Here is a 21,428-nt window from a genome sequence, read left to right on the forward strand (position 1 = left end):
CATTCAGCCGATGGAGGGTCTTATTGGTTTGTTAGCAAACCAAAAAAGTAAGCAATTGGGCAAAACCAATTGCTGCACTGCAGGTGGGGCAGATGTAACATGTGCAGAGAGAGTTAGATTTGGGTGGGGTGTATTCAAACTGAAATCTAAATTGCAGTGTTGACATTAAGCAGCCAGTATTTACCCTGCACAGAAACAATATAACCCACCCAAATCTAACTCTCTCTGCACATGTTACATCTGCCCCACCTGCACTGCACATGGTTTTGCCCAACTGCTAACTTTTCTGGTTTGTTAACAAACCCGAATAACCCCCCAGAGTCTACAGTGCTGCACTTCCATGTTAATTGGCAGAAATGATACCTGCTGATGGCGTGTGTGGTTCATAGGGTTGACCGCACTTAGGTTGACAGTGTCTAGGTCGACCACTATTGGTCGACAGTAACTAAAATAGGTTGACACCTAAAATAGGTTGACACAAGCATTAGATTGACATGAGCAAGGTCGACATTCTTTTTTAAATTTCTTTAGTGTCGTTTCCTTCGTACGGCCGGGAACCCCAAGTAGTGCACCGTGTCGCTCCGCTGCCGCTGCGCACGGCACAGGTTACCATTCCCAGTTGTAGCCCACATGGATCGTAAAGTATGAAAAAGTTTAAAAAAAATGGAAAAAAATTGTGAAAAAATTATTTTGTCCTTTTGTCATGTCGACCTAGAACATGTCGACCTAGAAACCCTGTCAACCTAATGCATGTCGACCAATAGTGGTCGACCTAATGACTGTCCACCTAAGTGTGGTGGACCTGGAGACCGGACACCCTGACGGCTATCCTCCTGACTGGACAAACCCTAATATATCTATTTACCCTAGCAAGTATTCTTGTGTAATGAACGAGCCATGTCGGTTTCTCATTCTGTGACACAGATTTGTTACATTAATTCTCTGCCCATTTGTCCCCTTTGAAATGTTGAACTAACACCCCTGCCCTGACCTGGGTGTTTCCTTCTCACATTCCAAACGCACGGGGTCTGATGAGAAAAATGTTTCGATATTAATTCTTGAACAGGACCTATTACTAGGACATGCGCAGCTACAGTGCATCCGGAAAGTATTCACAGCGCTTTACTTTTTCCACATTTTGTTATGTTACAGCCTTATTCCAAAATGGAATAAATTCATTTTTGTCCTCAAAATTCTACACACAATGGGGGTCATTCCGAGTTGAGCGCTCGCTGCCGATTTTTGCTGCGCTGCGATCAGGTCTCTACTGCGCATGCACCACAGTGCGCACGCGCATCGTACATGTACAATGCGGATCATTGCTGAGCGATGGGTTTAACGAAGAATCCATACGCACAGCCGATCTCAAGAAGATTGACAGGAAGAGGGCGTTTATGGGTGTCAACTGACCGTTTTTTGGGAGTGGTAGGGAAAACGCAGGCGTGTCCTGCCGTTTGGAGGGCGGGTGTGTGACGTCAATTCCGGGACCAAAAAGACTGAAGTGATCGCAGCGGTTGAGTAAGTCCTGAGCTACTCTGAAACTGCACAAAATGTTTTTGAAGAGCTCAGCTGCACAAGCGTTCGCACACTTGCAAAGCGAAAATACACTCCCCCGTGGGCAGCGACTATGCGTTTTCACAGCTGCTAAAATCAGCTAGCAAGCGATCAGCTCAGAATCACCCCAAATACACCATAATGACAACGTGAAAAAAGTTTTTTTTAGATTTTTCCAAATTTATTAAAAATAAAAAACTAAGAAATCACATGTACATAAGTATTCACAGCCTTTGCCATGAAGCTCAAAATTGAGCTCAGGTGCATCCTGTTTCCACTGATCATCCTTGAGATGTTCCTATAGCTTAATTGGAGTCCACCTGTGGTAAATTCAGTTGATTGGACATGATTTGGAAAGGCACACACCTGTCTATATAAGGTCCCACACTTGAAAGTGCATGTCGGAGCACAAACCAAGCATGAAGTCAAAGGACTTGTCTCGAGGCACAAATCTGGGGAAGGATACAGAAAAATATCTGCTGCTTTGAAGGTCCCAATGAGCACAGTGGCCTCCATCATTCGTAAATGGAAGAAGTTCGGAACCACCAGAACTCTTGCTAGAGTTGGCCAGCTGTCTAAACTGAGCGATCGGAGGAGAAGGGCCCTAGTCAGGAAGGTGACCAAGAACCCGATGGTCACTCTGTCAGAGCTACAGCATTCCTCTCTGGAGCGAGGAGAACCTTCCAGAAGGACAACCATCTCTGCAGCAATCCACCAATCAGGCCTGTATGGTAGAGTGGCCAGAAGGAAGCCACTCCTTAGTAAAAAGCACATGGCAGCCTGCCTGGAGTTTACCAAAATGCACCTTAAGGACTCTCAGACCATGAGAAACAAAATTCTCTAGTCTGATGAGACAAAGATTTAACTCTTTTGCCTGAATGACAGGAGTCATGTTTGGAGGAAACCAGGTACTGCTTATGACCAGGCCAATACCATCCCTACAGTGAAGCATGGTGGTGGCAGCATCATGCTGTGGGGATGTTTTTCAGCGGCAGGAACTAGGAGACTAGTCAGGATAGAGGGAAAGATGAATGCAGCAATGTACAGAGACATCCTGGATGAAAACCTGCTCCAGAGCGCTCTTGACCTCAGACTGGGGTGATGGTTCATCTTTCAGCAGGACAACGACCCTAAGCACACAGCCAAGATATCAAAGGAGTGGCTTCAGGACAACTCTGTGAATGTCCTTGAGTGGCCCAGCCAGAGCCCAGACTTGAATCCGATTGAACACCTCTGGAGAGATCTGAAAATGGCTGTGCACCGACGGTTCCCATCCAACCTGATGGAACTTGAGAGGTGCTGCAAAGAGGAATGGGCGAAACTGCCCAAAGATAGGTGTGCCAAGCTTGTGGCATCATATTAAAAAATACTTGAGGCTGTAATTGCTGCCAAAGGTGCATGAACAAAGTATTGAGCAAAGGTTGTGAATACTTATGTACATGTGAATTCGTAGTTTTTTATTTTTAATAAATTTGCAAAAATCTAAAAAAAACAACTTTTTCACGTGGAGAATTTTGAGGGGAAAAAAATGATTTTTTCCGTTTTGGAATAAGGCTGTAACATAACAGAATGTGGGAAAAGTGAAGCGCTGTGAATACTTTCCGGATGCACTGTATCTAAATCAGTCTAGCCCTCACACAGTAACTCAAGCAAGAGATTGGAAAGATCTGCACTATCTGTCAGCCACATTATACCTGGATTTGGTGTTTCCTCCGCTACATACTAAGCTGTTGTTGTGTCTAATGGAACACAGTGTGTTCTTGCGGTGTCTACTGAAAGCCACACCACTCGGATGTCTCCATGTAGCGAGAGCTGAAATGATACGCCAGACCTCTGCCTGACACCCGTCTCCTTTCCAGGGAGAAATCTGCTTTCTAGGCTAAGAACCTGGCATCTATAAACGCGGGCGCTGGGGCATGATCTTCCGCTAGCAAGATGCGTGTTACTACTTTGTTCTGAATTCCGCATGGCCAAGCATGTGTGCATCTTCACGTTGTGTTACTAAGTCCTGCAAGTCCTCTATTGCAGAGTGCATTCAGTTCTGTTGTTCAGTCCTCTAAGGCAGACTAGATGGTACAAGTGGTTCTTATCTGCCGTCCAAATCTATGTTTCCGATTCTATGTAAGGCCGGTGCCCAGAGTATACTGCTACTGTATATGTCAGGGAATCTAAGTGGAACATAAAGTGTTGTCATCTTGCATTAATTATAGAACAGCCCTTCTAATGACGCATTCCTTGTCCCGCGGGACGTAAGTTGGTATATCTGTGTGTGGCAGCTCTGACACTCAGACACACGGTCGGCTGAGTTTTACTCACCACTCACCCAAGCGTGCCGGAAACCTCATCTACTCCTTTCATATTTTCCTGGGTGCAGCCCTCTTGTGTCGCAGGTCACCTCCACCGCTATCCAGGATACCACAAAATTAGCAGATTAAATATTCAGCAGGAGGCTCCTAAGATTTCACTCAGGCGGCATCAGGATTTCAGGGTTTTTCTCTGCAGCTGCTGTGAAACAAAAAGGGATGATTGGTCAGGGAAACGATGGTACAACCTAATAGCCTCAGCTTCGCAAAGAGATAGAGAATGAGCCCCGTGCAGAGAAACCACTATTGTAAAGGTAGGTCCAGGGAAACTCTGGGTCTGATACCGCACACAGGTGGTCATTCCGAGTTGATCGCTAGCTGCATTTGTTCGCAGCGCAGCGATCAGGCTTAAAAACGGCAATTCTGTGCATGCGTATGCGGCGCAATGCGCACGCGCGTCGTACGGGCACAACGAACGATGTTGTTTTGCTCAGGGTCTAGCGAAGCTTTTCAGTCGCACTGCTGCCCGCAGAGTGATTGACATGAAGTGGGCGTTACTAGGTGTCAACTGACCATTTTAAGGGAGTGTTTGGAAAAACGCAGGCGTGCCAGGAAAAACGCAGGCGTGGCTGGGCGAACGCAGGGCGTGTTTGTGACGTCAAAACAGGAACTAAATAGTCTGAAGTCATCGCAAGTGCTGAGTAGGTCTGAAGCTACTCTGAAAATACACAAAAATACTTGTAGCCGCTCTGCGATACATTCGTTCACACTCCTGCTAAGCTAAAATACACTCCCAGTGGGCAGTGACATAGCGTTTGCATGGCTGCTTAAAACTGCTAGCGAGCGATCAACTCGGAATGACCCCCACAGTCCCCAATCGGTTGCAACTGAACAATGTTTGCAGACTGTGCATGCGCCAGGGGGCCGCAGTGCACATGTACTGCAATGTCATGCGACCCACCGCTGCCTGAATGAAAGGCTGCGGCCGTCAGGTGGAGGAGAGGGGGGTGCATCGCCCCTGTTTTGTGGGAGCGCCGAGTCCAGTATCTACTTCTTCCAATGCAGAGTTATTGGCAGCGGAGAAGAAGAGGTGGCCATTCTGAGTAACCTTAGGGTTGCTGTGACCGATGGTAGCGATGAGATCTGATGCATCGGACACAGGCACTGGATCTGAGATATCACCTGCAGGCTTCTGTGATCTGCTGCTGCGACCGAGAAATGCAGCATCGGATCACTCTGCGAAAACATTCTCCAGAGGAGTGGCCCTCGGGTTATTCAGGATGGCGGGTGTTTTCGGTCTGGACCAGAAAATCTGCGCTGGAAGATGCAGACCCTGGCCCAGGCATGGCTACAAATGGGGGCGATACGCACTGCAAGCAAGAACGCAGAACCTGTTCTGCAGTCCATCCGCAATCGGAGTAGAATGCAAACCATCAGATTTGTGTACTACTATCTGGTCTCTGAGAACCATAGAGAACAGCAACTCTCATCATGATACATGTGTAGAATTTCACTGTACTCTACTTTTCATATGGCAAGTAGGTGTCTGCGATAGAGTGAAGGCTCTGGTTACCGGGAGACCGCAAAGCTCACATCCTGTGCGAGGAGAGGGGAGTGGCATTATTACCAGGCGCACAGGCTAGTGATCATAACAGCCGCGTGCCAATACGACAGCAGCCACACAGGCTATTGCCATTCAATACTGACTCCAAGTTCATAGCACACAATTGGGCTGATGCATAATAATTTATATAAATATGGTGAAACACATAACACAATAAACTGCTAAATATTTCAGTAACATACCACTTTGTTAGTTTGTTTATAAATAGACCCCTTAATCTGTAACCCCCTCTAACCAATTCTTCAGACAAAAAGTCTAGGACGGGAATTCAATTGAACGTGATGTTGTTTAGCTCCGGAAATGAATGTCCAGATATTCAATTGTCCGCATCGCGTCTGGAATTTAAGCCGGAAGATGCAGTTTACTGTAACTAATGCAGGGCTATAGGCACTGTAAATTGCAAAAGTGCCAGTTTGCGATGCTGATAGCATATTCCGCAAATCCTCAACGAGCATCACTGCACTTAAGTCAGATTACTGCTCACATCACAGGAGGTGCGAGTGGAAATCCTCTAGTCGCAGGTTTACAGCACAGACAATGAAATAGCTCTGAGCACTCATTCCTGGTGCTACGCTACATCACATTCAGCTGAATTCCCTTCTAGGACTGCTCTGTCAAGATAACACTACATAACAGTTTACATGTGCTAATAAGCATATGAAGCACTGTGTGCTTACAATATGTGAGCAACTTGTAAATGCCTTCTCCACTTACTGATAATTCTCATCTTAGTGGCAAAGGGTAAGGCTGCACTATCAGTGATGTCACTGGCTCCTAATGACTGGATAGGCTGCACTATCAGTGATGTCACTAGTACCTAGTGACTGGATAGGCTGCACTCTCAGTGATGTAATTGGCTCCTAGTGACTGGATAGGCTGCACTCTCACTGATGTCACTGGTTCCTAGTGACTGGATAGGCTGCACTCTCATTGATGTCACTGGTTCCTAGTGACCGGATAGGCTGCACTCTCAGTAGTGTAACTGGCTCCTAGTGACTGGATAGGCTGCACTCTCAGTGATGTCATTGGCTCCTAGTGACTGGATATGCTGCACTCTCACTGATGCCCCTGGTTCCTAGTGACTGGATAGGCTGCATTCTAACTGATGTCACTGGTTCCTAGTGACTGGATAGGCTGCATTCTAACTGATGTCACTGGCTCCTATTGAAAGGATAGGCTGCACTCTCAGTAATGTCACTGGTCTCTAGTGACTGGATAGGCTGCACCCTCAGTGATCTCACTGGTTCCTAGTGACTGGATAGGCTGCACTCTCAGTGATCTCACTGGCTCCTAGTGACTGGATAGGCCGCACTCTCAGTGATGTCACTGGTCTCTAGCGACTGGATAGGCTGCACTCTCAGTGATGTCACTGGCTCCTAGTGACTAAATAGGCCGCACTCTCAGTGATGTCTCTCGTCTCTAGTAACTGGATAGGCTGGACTCTCAGTGATGTCACTGGTTCCTAGTGACTGGATAGGCCGCACTCTCAGTGATGTCACTGATCTCTAGTGACTGGACTGGATAGGCTGCACTCTCAGTGATGTCACTGGCTCCTAGTGACTGGATAGGCTGCACTCTCAGTGATGTCACTGGTTCCTAGTGACTGGACTGGATAGGCTGCACTCTCAGTGATGTCACTGGCTCCTAGTGACTGGATAGGCCGCACTCTCAGTGATGTCACTGGTCTCTAGTGACTGGATAGGCTGCATTCTCAGTGATCTCACTGGTTCCTAGTGACTGGACTGGATAGGCTGCACTCTCAGTGATGTCACTTGCTCCTAGTGACTGGATAGGCTGTACTCTCAGTGATGTCACTGGTCTCTAGTGACTGGATAGGCTGCATCCTCAGTGATGTCACTGGCTCCTAGTGACTGAATAGGCTGCACTCTCAGTGATGTCACTGGCTCCTAGTGACTGGATAGGCTGTACTCTCAGTGATGTCACTGGTCTCTAGTGACTGGATAGGCTGCATCCTCAGTGATGTCACTGGCTCCTAGTGACTGGACAGGCTGCATTCTCAGCAATGCCATTGAACACTAATGACTAGAGAGGCTACTATCACACATCGGAAAGGCATTTTCCATATCTCCTTCTCAATGGTGAACTTCCAAACTTTCCCTGTAGTCAGTGCTAAGTTTGCTTTAGCAGCGGCTGCAGTACACTGAGTTGTTTTTATACACTGCGTCCAAGCGGCACCATACGTGATGTCCTAGTAAATTGTTTGGTTTGAGAAAGGATTTTGAACGTCATTCAATTAAAAGCTTTAGACAGCTAAATCAGTGCTCAGGAGCGTACTATACCTATTCAACATATTCTAATTCTACTTTTCATTAAGTTTCTGTGCTAGCAACTAACACAAAATGTAGTCCTATCTACATTGTTAAGAGCTACAGCACTCCATATACAATATGGTGCTGTCCAGTGAAACCTGTTTGCGCTCCCATGAAAACACAGCGGTCAGTTATCCACCAGAACATTAATAAAATTGCCTTGAGAATGACTTTCTATTAATGTGTTTGCATTACTTTTTCTGTTTTACGGTAAAGTGACATTAAACTGGTTGGTATAATGGACATGAATCTAATTCTCTTTGATGATTAAACCAACAGGTCTGTCGCTCACTCAGGACTGCTAGTAGACAGCTGCACAGAATGAGCATTCCGGATATCCCCTCTTCTTGAAGATGGAAATAAGGCGACTGACACTACTGCTGAACCCACCGGTCTTGTTTATGTCTGTGGGAATCTTGCTGAGATTGCTATGTTCCAGCTGCCCTGCACCCTGCTACTGTCCTGCCCATGACAATACCACCCTGTGCAAGCACCGGCTCCTCAGCATAGTTCCAGTAGAGATACCTCTCTCATCCAGTTTCTTGGATCTCAGTTATAACCGAATCAGAATGGTGCAGCACAGGGCCTTCTCCCATCTGCAGGACCTGCAGGAGCTAGACCTGAGCCACAACCAGTTATCCCGGATAGAACCTGGAGCATTTAGCGACTTGCCAAACTTGCACATCCTATTAGTCCACCACAATCAGTTGAAACTGTTGACCCCTGGAGTATTCTCAGGAATGCCCTATCTGACGTGGCTAGACGTCCGAGCAAACCAATTGGTCATTCTGCTGGATCAGACTTTCCGGGGGCTCCAGGAGCTTAGGCACTTGGAGATTGGGGACAATCCTTTTCTGTTTATATCATCTAGTGCTTTCTTGGGGATGCCCCTGCTGCAGAGATTGGGGCTGGAGAATACCAAACTGGGAAGTGTGCCTTCTCAGGCTCTGTTCACCCTGCCCCGGCTCTCTGAGCTCCGGCTGGGAGGAGTAACGAGCTCGGTGCTGCGGGATCTCTCGTTTTCAGAAATGACGTTGCTAAAAGTATTAGATATGGACCACTGGCCTTCCCTTGCAAATCTTGGGCCACTCAGTCTCTCTGGACTGAACCTTTCCTCCCTGTCACTAACGCAGTGTAATCTAAGCTTAGTACCAGCAGAAGCACTGCAATCTCAAATTCATCTTCGGAGATTGGATCTGTCTCAGAATCCAATTACTGTCCTTATCGGACGTTGTTTCAGTGCACTGAAAAACTTAGAAGAGCTGCGATTGTCTGGGGGGAAACTCCTTTCTGCACCTTCAGGTTCCTTCAACGGTTTGGACAACCTTCGCTTGCTGGACCTTTCGAATAATCCACTTTGCTGGGTTGCAGAGGACGCCCTGCCTCCACATGGAACCCTAGAGACCTTGCTGCTATCGGGGACTAACCTATCATGTGACTGCCGCCTTTGCTGGGTCTTGCATCAGAAAATTAATTTGGGGGGGAAGCCACCACTCTGTGCAGCTCCTGCATCGCTACAAGGGATGGTCATCCCAGACAATTCTCAGCTGCTGTGCCCAAACCTTTTCACCTGCCATGCCCCAAGGATAGTGGAGCAAGGACCACGAGAATTAAAGGCGAAGGAAGGCGACAAGCTGACCATCAGCTGCAAGAGTCATGGTGTGCCTGAGCCCACCACCAACTGGGTGCTGCCACCAACACCATGGACAGTAGACAAAAAATCAGTAGTAGAGCAGGATGCTGCAGGAATGGCAGCTACGGAATTCCCCCAGCATGCACAAATCTTCTCAGACCGGCTAACGACAGCCACAGAAGCTCAGACATGGAGAACTCCACTCGTGGTCAAGGCTGTAGAGCGAGGAGAGGGAAGAATTACAGTCCTGCCCGAAGGATCGCTCCAGTTTCTCCCAGTGAAAGCAAAAGACTCCGGCGCTTATCTCTGCCTGGCTAGTAACGTGGCAGGCAATGATTCTGCATGGGTTCACCTGGAAGTGGCCCCATTTAACGGTACTGCCCTTTTGCCTTCGCTTCCTATAGTCCACAGTCATCTTCTGATTGTCATCAGTGCTGGGGGCATCCTGCCTTTCATCAGCTCTGTCACTCTCTGCTTCATCTTCATTTTCCTCTGGAGCCGTGGACGTGGGAACATCAAGCACACAGTCAACATAGACTACATCCCCAGGACTTCTCGAGGACAGGCAGCAGCAGATGACAACAAATTCACCATGAAACTTCTCTAAGGGTTGGTTGCAAAGCAAAGAGGGGCATGGAATGCCTTTCTACCATTCTGAATCCTTTCAGATGGTGGCAATATGTGCAGTCATGGGTAGTGGGGGCTTCCAACTAACCAAAGTTGAACAATATTACGACTCCACGCAGAGAGCTCAGGCACTCAGGCCGCTGAGATGCCATAATGCAATGTTCTACACACACAATACTCATGTCTTGTAATCACTGTGTTACTGCCCCCCAATGAAAAGACAAATCCTACTACTTACCGATGAACGATAATAGTAGCATCAGCAAGGTATCAAAACTGATAATTTTTTTAGCAGAATGTATGTTTTTCAAAGTTTAGAATTAAATGTTTTAAAGATAAAATACTATTTAAAATGAAGTCTACTTTATAGTTTGTCTTATTATTAATAGCAATCTATTTAACAAATAAAGTCAGCACATTAGCATTATCTTCACTCAAAATTCCTCTTACTCCACACAATGGCCCTCATTCCGAGTTGTTCGCTCGCTAGTTACTTTTAGCAGCATTGCACATGCTAGGCCGCCGCCCTCTGGGAGTGTATCTTAGCTTAGCAAAATTGCGAACGAAAGATTAGCAATTCTGCTATTAAGTATTTCCTTGCAGTTTCTGAGTAGCTCCAGACCTACTCCTAGATTGCGATCACCTCAGTCCGTTTAGTTCCTGGTTTGACCTCACAAACACGCCCTGCGTCCGGCCAGCCACTCCTCCGTTTCTCCAGCCACTCCTGCGTTTTTACCTGGCACACCTGCGTTTTTTAGCACACTCCCTGAAAACGGACAGTTTCCGCCCAGAAACACCCACTTGCTGTCAATCACACTACGATCAGCAGAGCGATTGAAAAGCTTTGTTCGCCCGCGAGTAAAATAGCATAGTTTTGTGTAAAATTGCTTAGCGCGTGCGCCCTGCTGTGCATACGCATGCGCAGAACTGCCGGATTTTAGCCTATTAGCAATTCTGCTAAAAGTAGCAGCGAGCGAACAACTCGGAATGACCACCAATGTTACATATATCGCTCGTCCCTGTGATAATGGGCCAAACAAATCACTTGTGGGTGACAAACCACAATATTCAGATCACTACACCCCTCTAGTGGTACTTTCTGAGAATACAAACATTATGAGAGTGTAAACAATAAAGCAGCAAAAAAAAAAAATGACTGCTGCTGCAAGAAGAATGTTGGTATTTACCCATTTTTATTGGGTTCTTTTCGAAAGCTTCTATTTCTTTATTATTATTATTATTATTATTATTATTATTATTATCCTTTATTTATATGGCGCCACAAGGGTTCCGCAGCGCCCAATTACAGAGTACATGAATAATCAAACAGGAAAACAGCAACTTACAGTAGATGACAGTATAGGACAAGTACAGGGTAAATAAACATAGTTACATCAGCAGATGACACTGGAACAAGTATCAGGTGGCAGAAGACTGCTGGAGTTGATGCAGTTGAAGATTATTAAAGTAAGAAAGGATAAGCACATGAGGGAAGAGGGCCCTGCTCGTGAGATAATTCTTCATTACCATGGCAACCACAGTCACACTGCACATGAAGTAGTGAGCAAGAGCTATAACTAGGACTGTGCGAGCAATGCCATCCCTCAGGCCGCAGGACCCTGAGGCGGCACCATCGCTGCCCAACAACACCTACATTTGGCTTGTAGAGTGCTTGGAACGGCACTCTGCAGTCACAAGCACTGCAGTACAGCTGTCTGGAGTGTCCGTTGGATGCTCCGGGCACTCAGCCTGTAGAGACGCAGTACTCTACTTCCTGCTGCTGGAGGCCCCACCGTCTCGACATGGCATAATGACGTCACATGTTTAGAGGACAGGGCCAGGACAGGGTGGCACAGATCAGTACAGGACATCAGTACTGTAGTGAGCAGGGAAACTTTAGACCAATATTCTTAGCTCTGTGTACTATTAAATCCTCCTCTTTCTCTCATACTCTGGGTCTGATTCTGATTTGGAAGTAAAGCAAAAAGAAAAGAAAAAAAGCAAGTAAATATGCACTTGGGCAAAACGATGTTGCAGGTGGGCAGATAATAAAATAAAAATCTAAATTTCAGTGTAAAAATAAAACTGTCTAACATGTGTGGTCTACAAGCAAAAGCAGGCACTGTTTACCCTGCACAGAAAAATATAACTGTGTTTTCTAACCTTGCACTGCAACATGGTGTGTTCCAGATACAAATTTACTGCCTGAATACAACATGCTGAAAATAGTGGCTCTTTATCTGTGTGGCAGCCATTTTTTGCCAATGCCAGAGATATTTTGAAAAAGAGATAATGATTTCTATAAGGGCAACTAAGCAAAAAGGAATGCTTGTAAAGAAAAATATTCTATGTGGGATTGCTGCTTTGATATCACGCCAAATTAAGAGCAACATACACCATTACTGTTATACATAACCCCTTGTTTTCCATCTAGCATTCTAAATCAGAGCTTATAGCCCTGTCTGTGTATTCTTTGTTGCTAAATATCTAACTTGTGACATAATATAAGGTTTAAGTAGTAGCAAGAGCGGGAGGAGAGGGCAAAGGCATGAAAAGTTGGAAATAGGGCAAAATATCATTCGGAAAAAAATATTATTTGAAGGAGGCGCAACATTTTTTACAAATAAAAAGAGTAATTAAAAGAGGGGATGTTATGGTTCTTCGTGGAACCCCTCCCAAGTCCCTGCTGTGTTCCAGAGCTTCCTCTGGGACTAGTCATTTTTGTAGATGAATCTTTACTCACATGATAATAAAGGTGTGGATTTTTCAGGTATAATTTCATTATATCACTGCTAAACACATATGGGGCATTGGGCACTATTTGGTCTCATAACATTCCGACATCAATATCAGTAATTATTCTTGCAGTACCCACACAATTTATACCACACTTTATTTTCAGAAGAGTTTCCTGAATATGTCATTAGTAAGCTTATGCACAGTGCAAAGAAAAACTACCCTGAAACTAACAGAAAAGTGGCTGATTTTTTCAAAGAAATTGAAAGTAAGTGAACTAAAAGGGAACGTGTTTTGTTTTTGTTCTAACCACCATCAAGGAAGATGAATTTGAAAAAAAACATCGCCAAAAAATTAACGCAAAAAATTCTTATCTCGGGTTTGCGTGCTCCTTAATTTTCGACCTATCCTATTGCAAATGTGCAAAAACGGGATACTTGCGATAATTCTTGCCATCAAAACCAGATAAAAGTGTAGAATAAAAGGGGGAAATCTACCTGTACCCCCAAAAAAAGACAAACTAAGATAGGAAAACAGTAAAAAAAGTCTATTAGTGGTCATAACAGAAAGATTTGGGGTACTTACATTGGGTCAAATGGCTGTTTTTTCTTTTATGGAAAAATCATAGAAGGCAAGTGTTTTTCAGCAAAATAAGTGCTCACATTAAATTGGGGGATACATAAAATGGGTATAAGTATATATTTGGGACATTTTAGGCTACTTTAAAGAAAACTTCCACAAAAATCCTCCCACCTGCAAATCTAAAAACACTTGTCCCACTTATAAAGCATTCCAATATACCGGACAATTGAATAGGGAATTATCACAGGTCGTGATAAAAATAGGATTTTAATTACCTACCGGTAATCCTTTTCTCGTAGTCCGTAGGGGATACCGGGAATCCATGGGTATAGATGGGTCCACTAGGAGCCATGGGCACTTTAAAAATTTGACAGTGTGCGCTGGCTCCTCCCTCTATGCCCCTCCTACCAGACTTAGTCTAGGAAACTGTGCCCGAGGAGACGGACATACTTTGAGAGGATACAGAAAAAGGAAAGTGGTGAGATTACCAGCACAAACAAAAAACAAGAGGATAGCCATGCTAACCAAACTTGAAACCAGGAACAGCAACAGCTGAACCAACAACATTACTGAACCAAGGAACAGTGCAGGAAGAACGAAGCACCGGGCAGGCGCCCAGTTTCCCCTACGGACTACGAGAAAAGGATATACCGGTAGGTAATTAAAATCCTATTTTCTCTTACGTCCTAGGGGATACTGGGAATCCTTTTAGTACCATGGGGAAGTACCAAAGCTCCCAAACCGGGCGGGAGAGTGCTGAGGTTCCTGCAGAACTGAATGACCAAACGGAAGGTCCTCGGAGGCCAAAGTATTGACCTTGTAAAACTTTGCAAACGTGTTCGAACCTGCCCAAGTAGCTGCTCAGCAGAACTGTAAAGCCGAGACATCCCAGGCAGCCCCCAAGAAGAACCCACCGACCTAGTAGAGTGGGTCTGTACAGATTTTGGAACCGGCAAGCCTGCCGTGGAATAAGCATGCTGGATAGTGAGTCTGATCCAGCGTGCAATAGACTGCTTTGAAGCAGGACACCCAATTTTATTGGGATCATAAAGAACGAACAGCGAGTCCGATTTCCTGTGACGAGCTGTTCTCTTTACATGCACCTTCAAATCCCTCACAACATCCAAAGACTTTGAAGTAGCAGAGGTGTCCGTAACAACCGGAACCACAATAGGTTGGTTGATGTGAAATGCGGACACCACCATAGGAAGAATTGCTGACGAGTCCTGAGTTCAGCTCTGTCCTCATGGAAAATTAAGTAGGGGCTCTTGTACGACTATTCCCCCCCAGCTCCGATACACATCTTGCTGAAGCCAAAGCCAGCAGTGTGACGGTCTTCCATGTAAGGTACTTTATGTATACCTCCTGTAACAGTTCAAAACAGTCTGATTAGAGGAAGTGCAGAACCAAATTGAGATCCAAGGTGCCGTGTGAGGCACAAAGGGAGGTTGGATGTGAAAAAACACCCTTCAAGAACGTCTGGACCTCAGGGAGAGAAGCCAATTGTTTCTGAAAGTAAATAGACAAGGCCGAAATCTGGACTTTTATGGAGCCTAGATGTAGGCCCACATCCACTCCCAACTGCAGAAAATGCAGGAGACGTCCCAGATGAAACTTCACCGCAGAATATTGTCTGCTCTCACACCAAGAGACATACTTCTTCCATATACGGTGGTAATGTTTAGACGTTACCCCAGGGGTGAGCAATTATTTAACTGGGGGGGGTCACTTAACACATTCCAGCGAATATTCGAGAGCCGCACACAAAATATCCCTTCCCTCCCTTGTCACAGTTGTCAGCTCCCCTCTCTCCCTGAGCATGCACAGGTACAAGGTATAACAAAAACAGACACACAGGTGTAGGTGGGTACAGGGTGTCACACAAAGCGTCAGGGGGTGTACACTGTCCAAAACGCCAGGAAGGTAGTGGTACAGGGTGCCATATACACTGAGGTAGGGGTACAGGGTGTCATATACACTGAGGTAGGGATACAGGGTGTCATATACACTGAGGTAGGGGTACAGGGTGCCATATACACTGAGGTAGGGATACAGGGTGCCATATACACTGAGGTAGGGGTACAGGGTGTCATATACACTGAGGTAGGGGTACAGGGTGTCATATACACTGAGGTAGGGATACAGGGTGTCATATACACTGAGGTAGGGGTACAGGGTGCCATATACACTGAGGTAGGGATACAGGGTGCCATATACACTGAGGTAGGGGTACAGGGTGTCATATACACAGAGGTAGGGGTACAGGGTGTCATATACACTGAGGTAGAGGTACAGGGTGTCATATACACTGAGGTAGGGGTACAGGGTGCCATATACACTGAGGTAGGGATACAGGGTGCCATATACACTGAGGTAGGGGTACAGGGTGTCATAAACACAGAGGTAGGGGTACAGGGTGTCATATACACTGAGGTAGAGGTACAGGGTGTCATATACACTGAGGTAGGGGTACAAGGTGCCATATACACTGAGGTAGGGATACAGGGTGCCATATACACTGAGGTAGGGGTACAGGGTGTCATATACATATACACAGAGGTAGGGGTACAGGGTGCCATATACACTGAGGTAGGGGTACAGGGTGTCATATACACAGAGGTAGGGGTACAGGGTGTCACATACACTGAGGTAGGGATACAGGGTGCCATATACACTGAGGTAGGGATACAGGGTGTCATATACACAGAGGTAGGGGTACAGGGTGTCATATACACAGAGGTAGGAGTACAGGGTGTCATATACACAGAGGTAGGGGTACAGGGTGTCATATACACTGAGGTAGGGGTACAGGGTGCCATATACACTGGGGTAGGGGTACAGGGTGTCATATACACTGAGGTAGGGATACAGGGTGCCATATACACTGAGGTAGAGGTACAGGGTGTCATATACACTGAGGTAGGGATACAGGGTGCCATATACACTGAGGTAGGGGTACAGGATGTCATATACACTGAGGTAGGGATACAGGGTGTCATATACACTGAGGTAGGGGTACAGGGTGTCATATACACTGAGGTAAGGGTACAGGGTGTCATATACACTGAGGTAGGGATACAGGGTGCCATATACACTGAGGTAGGGGTACAGGGTGCCATATACACAGAGGTAGGGGTACAGGGTGTCATATACGCAGAGGTAGGGGTACAGGGTGTCATATACGCAGAGGTAGGGGTACAGGGTGTCATATACACTGAGGTAGGGGTACAGGGTGTCATATACACTGTGGTAGGGGTACAGGGTGTCATATACGCAGAGGTAGGGGTACAGGGTGTCATATACACTGAGGTAGGGGTACAGGGTGTCATATACACTGAGGTAGGGGTACAGGGTGTCATATACACTGAGGTAGGGATACAGGGTGCCATATACACTGAGGTAGGGGTACAGGGTGCCATATACACTGAGGTAGGGATACAGGGTGCCATATACACTGAGGTAGGGGTACAGGGTGTCATATACACAGAGGTAGGGATACAGGGTGCCATATACACTGAGGTAGGGGTACAGGGTGTCATATACACTGAGGTAGGGGTACAGGGTGTCATATACACTGAGGTAGGGGTACAGGGTGTCATATACACTGAGGTAGGGATACAGGGTGTCATATACACTGAGGTAGGGGTACAGGGTGTCATATACACTGAGGTAAGGGTACAGGGTGTCATATACACTGAGGTAGGGATACAGGGTGCCATATACACTGAGGTAGGGGTACAGGGTGTCATATACAATGAGGTAGGGGTACAGGGTGTCATATACACTGAGGTAGGGATACAGGGTGTCATATACACTGAGGCAGGGGTACAGGGTGCCATATACACTGAGGTAGGGGTACAGGGTGCCATATACACAGAGGTAGGGGTACAGGGTGTCATATACACAGAGGTAGGGGTACAGGGTGTCATATACACAGAGGTAGGGATACAGGGTGCCATATACACTGAGGTAGGGGTACAGAGTGTCATATACACTGAGGTAGGGGTACAGAGTGTCATATACACTGAGGTAGGGGTACAGGGTGTCATATACACTGAGGTAGGGGTACAGGATGTCATATACACTGAGGTAGGGGTACAGGATGTCATATACACTGAGGTAGGGGTACAGGATGTCATATACACTGAGGTAGGGGTACAGGATGTCATATACACTGAGGTAGGGGTACAGGGTGTCATATACACAGAGGTAGGGGTACAGGGTGTCATATACACTGAGGTAGGGGTACAGGGTGCCATATACACAGAGGTAGGGGTACAGGGTGCCATATACACTGAGGTAGGGATACAGGGTGTCATATATACTGAGGTAGGGATACAGGGTGTCATATACACTGAGGTAGGGGTACAGGGTGCCATATACACTGAGGTAGGGGTACAGGGTGTCATATACACTGAGGTAGGGATACAGGGTGCCATATACACTGAGGTAGGGGTACAGGGTGTCATATACACTGAGGTAGGGGTACAGGGTGTCATATACACTGAGGTAGGGATACAGGGTGCCATATACACTGAGGTAGGGGTACAGGGTGTCATATACACTGAGGTAGGGGTACATGGTGTCATATACACTGAGGTAGGGGTACAGGGTGTCATATACACTGAGGTAGGGGTACAGGGTGCCATATACACTGAGGTAGGGATACAGGGTGCCATATACACAGAGGTAGGGGTACAGGGTGCCATATACACAGAGGTAGGGGTACAGGGTGTCATATACACTGAGGTAGGGGTACAGGGTGTCATATACACAGAGGTAGGGGTACAGGGTGTCATATACACAGAGGTAGGGATACAGGGTGTCATATACACAGAGGTAGGGATACAGGGTGTCATATACACAGAGGTAGGGATACAGGGTGTCATATACACTGAGGTAGGGATACAGGGTGCCATATACACAGAGGTAGGGGTACAGGGTGTCATATACACAGAGGTAGGGGTACAGGGTGTCATATACACAGAGGTAGGGGTACAGGGTGCCATATACACAGAGGTAGGGATACAGGGTGTCATATACACTGAGGTAGGGATACAGGGTGTCATATACACTGAGGTAGGGATACAGGGTGTCATATACACAGAGGTAGGGGTACAGGGTGTCATATACACTGAGGTAGGGGTACAGGGTGCCATATACACTGAGGTAGGGATACAGGGTGTCATATACACTGAGGTAGGGGTACAGGGTGCCATATACACTGAGGTAGGGGTACAGGGTGTCATATACACTGAGGTAGGGATACAGGGTGTCATATACACTGAGGTAGGGGTACAGAGTGCCATATACACAGAGGTAGGGGTACAGGGTGTCATATACACTGAGGTAGGAGTACAGGGTGTCATATACACTGAGGTAGGGATACAGGGTGTCATATACACTGAGGTAGGGGTACAGGGTGTCATATACACTGAGGTAGGGGTACAGGGTGTCATATACACTGAGGTAGGGATACAGGGTGTCATATACACTGAGGTAGGGGTACAGGGTGCCATATACACAGAGGTAGGGGTACAGGGTGTCATACACACTGAGGTAGGGATACAGGGTGTCATATACACTGAGGTAGGGGTACAGGGTGTCATATACACTGAGGTAGGGGTACAGGGTGTCATACACACAGAGGTAGGGGTACAGGGTGTCATATACACAGAGGTAGGGGTACAGGGTGTCATACACACAGAGGTTGGGGTACAGGGTGCCATATACACTGAGGTAGGGGTACAGGGTGTCATATACACTGAGGTAGGGGTACAGGGTGTCATATACACTGAGGTAGGGGTACAGGGTGCCATATACACTGAGGTAGGGGTACAGGGTGTCATATACACAGAGGTAGGGGTACAGGGTGTCATATACACAGAGGTAGGGGTACAGGGTGCCATATACACTGAGGTAGGGGTACAGGGTGTCATATACACTGAGGTAGGGGTACAGGGTGTCATATACACAGAGGTAGGGGTACAGGGTGTCATATACACTGAGGTAGGGGTACAGGGTGTCATACACTGAGGTAGGGGTACAGGGTGCCATATACACTGAGGTAGGGGTACAGGGTGTCATATACACAGAGGTAGGGGTACAGGGTGTCATATACACAGAGGTAGGGGTACAGGGTGTCATATACACAGAGGTAGGGGTACAGGGTGCCATATACACTGAGGTAGGGGTACAGGGTGTCATATACACTGAGGTAGGGATACAGGGTGCCATATACACTGAGGTAGGGGTACAGGGTGTCATATACACAGAGGTAGGGATACAGGGTGTCATATACACAGAGGTAGGGGTACAGGGTGTCATATACACTGAGGTAGGGGTACAGGGTGTCATATACACTGAGGTAGGGGTACAGGGTGTCATATACACTGAGGTAGGGGTACAGGGTGTCATATACACTGAGGTAGGGATACAGGGTGTCATATACACAGAGGTAGGGGTACAGGGTGCCATATACACTGAGGTAGGGGTACAGGGTGTCATATACACAGAGGTAGGGATACAGGGTGTCATATACACTGAGGTAGGGATACAGGGTGTCATACACACAGAGGTAGGGGTACAGGGTGTCATACACACTGAGGTAGGGGTACAGGGTGTCATACACACTGAGGTAGGGGTACAGGGTGTCATATACACTGAGGTAGGGGTACAGGGTGTCATATACACTGAGGTAGGGGTACAGGGTGTCATATACACTGAGGTAGGGATACAGGGTGCCATATACACTGAGGTAGGGGTACAGGGTGTCATATACACAGAGGTAGGGGTACAGGGTGTCATATACACAGAGGTAGGGGTACAGGGTGTCATATACACAGAGGTAGGGGTACAGGGTGCCATATACACTGAGGTAGGGGTACAGGGTGCCATATACACTGAGGTAGGGGTACAGGGTGTCATATACACAGAGGTAGGGGTACAGGGTGTCATATACACAGAGGTAGGGATACAGGGTGCCATATACACTGAGGTAGGGATACAGGGTGCCATATACACTGAGGTAGGGGTACAGGGTGTCATATACACAGAGGTAGGGGTACAGGGTGTCATATACACAGAGGTAGGGGTACAGGGTGTCATATACACAGAGGTAGGGGTACAGGGTGCCATATACACTGAGGTAGGGATACAGGGTGTCATATACACAAAGGTTACAAGGTGTATAACACACACACAGTGGTAGGAGGGTACTGGGATACACACCAGGGGTCACACACACAGATGTATGATGCACAGTGGGTCACACGGGAGGGGGTAGGTGGGTACAGGGCTCCCAGGGTGCTCAGCTCTCTCTGCACCAATCCACTGAGCTGCAGTGCGTCACATGTGGGGCCCAGGTACAGGCCAGCGGGATCCAAGCTGGTCACTCAACAAGTGCTGTGCAGCCCATGGAGCCGCGCCGCCAGTCATTTTGGGTGTGAGGCGGAACTGTGACCGGGAGGCCACAGTCTGCTTCCTCCTCCCTGGAGGGTGGGTGGGGGGGATGCTGCCGCTGTTCCTCCATGATGCTCCACCTGCAGCAGGGGCAGGAGGCGGCCGAGGTGGTTAGGCAGGGAGCAGGAGACAGCCGGGCGTCCAGCTGCCCAGATGATCCGCATCCGCTGCTGCCCGCTGCCTGTGCTTTGTCTCTGTCCTCCGCACCACCCAGCGTCTGACGTCGGAAGGGAAATCCCAGTCAGCAGCCCCTGTGACGTGACCGGGATTTCCTCAGCGGTGCCGCGTCTTGGAGCTGCTATAGCGCAATGACAAGCGGCTCAGCCAGTCAGACCGCTTGTCATTGTGCACTGGTGGGGGACAGCGGGCCAGGCAGGATCGGTTCGTGGGCCGCATGTTGCCCACAACTACGTTACCCCCTTCCTGGCTTGGATCATAGTCGGGATGACCTTGCCAGAAGTCCCTCTCCTAGCTAGATTCAGCCGTTCAACTTCCATGCCGTAAAACGTGGCTGTGGTAAGTCTTCATAGACGAACGGGCCCTATTGCAGAAGATCCTCGTGAAGAGGTAGATGCCAC

The 21,428-nt window shown here is 47.4% G+C and overlaps 2 protein-coding genes across 2 annotated transcripts in view; one reads left to right on the forward strand and one right to left on the reverse strand.

The window, feature by feature from the left end:
* Nucleotides 1-3,930: 3,930 nt before the first annotated feature.
* Nucleotides 3,931-21,428, reverse strand: part of JTB (jumping translocation breakpoint) — a 164,558-nt gene continuing 147,060 nt past the window's right edge. The window contains exon 5 of the mRNA XM_063946762.1: nt 3,931-4,059. Coding sequence (XP_063802832.1) covers nt 4,038-4,059 — 22 coding nt within the window. The 3' untranslated portion in view covers nt 3,931-4,037. The remainder of the gene's footprint in view (nt 4,060-21,428) is intronic.
* Nucleotides 8,159-10,290, forward strand: LOC134980867 (leucine-rich repeat and immunoglobulin-like domain-containing nogo receptor-interacting protein 4). Its single transcript, XM_063947859.1, has one exon. The coding sequence runs from the start codon at nt 8,165-8,167 to the stop codon at nt 10,049-10,051; it is 1,887 nt and encodes a 628-aa protein (XP_063803929.1). The 5' UTR covers nt 8,159-8,164; the 3' UTR covers nt 10,052-10,290.

Source organism: Pseudophryne corroboree, chromosome 12, assembly GCF_028390025.1.
Source record: "Pseudophryne corroboree isolate aPseCor3 chromosome 12, aPseCor3.hap2, whole genome shotgun sequence".
Lineage (NCBI taxonomy): Eukaryota > Metazoa > Chordata > Amphibia > Anura > Myobatrachidae > Pseudophryne > Pseudophryne corroboree.

Excerpts from the sequence above, each read along its gene's own strand:
- LOC134980867 (XM_063947859.1), top strand. The coding sequence starts at position 8,165 with ATGGAAATAAGGCGACTGACACTACTGCTGAACCCACCGGTCTTGTTT.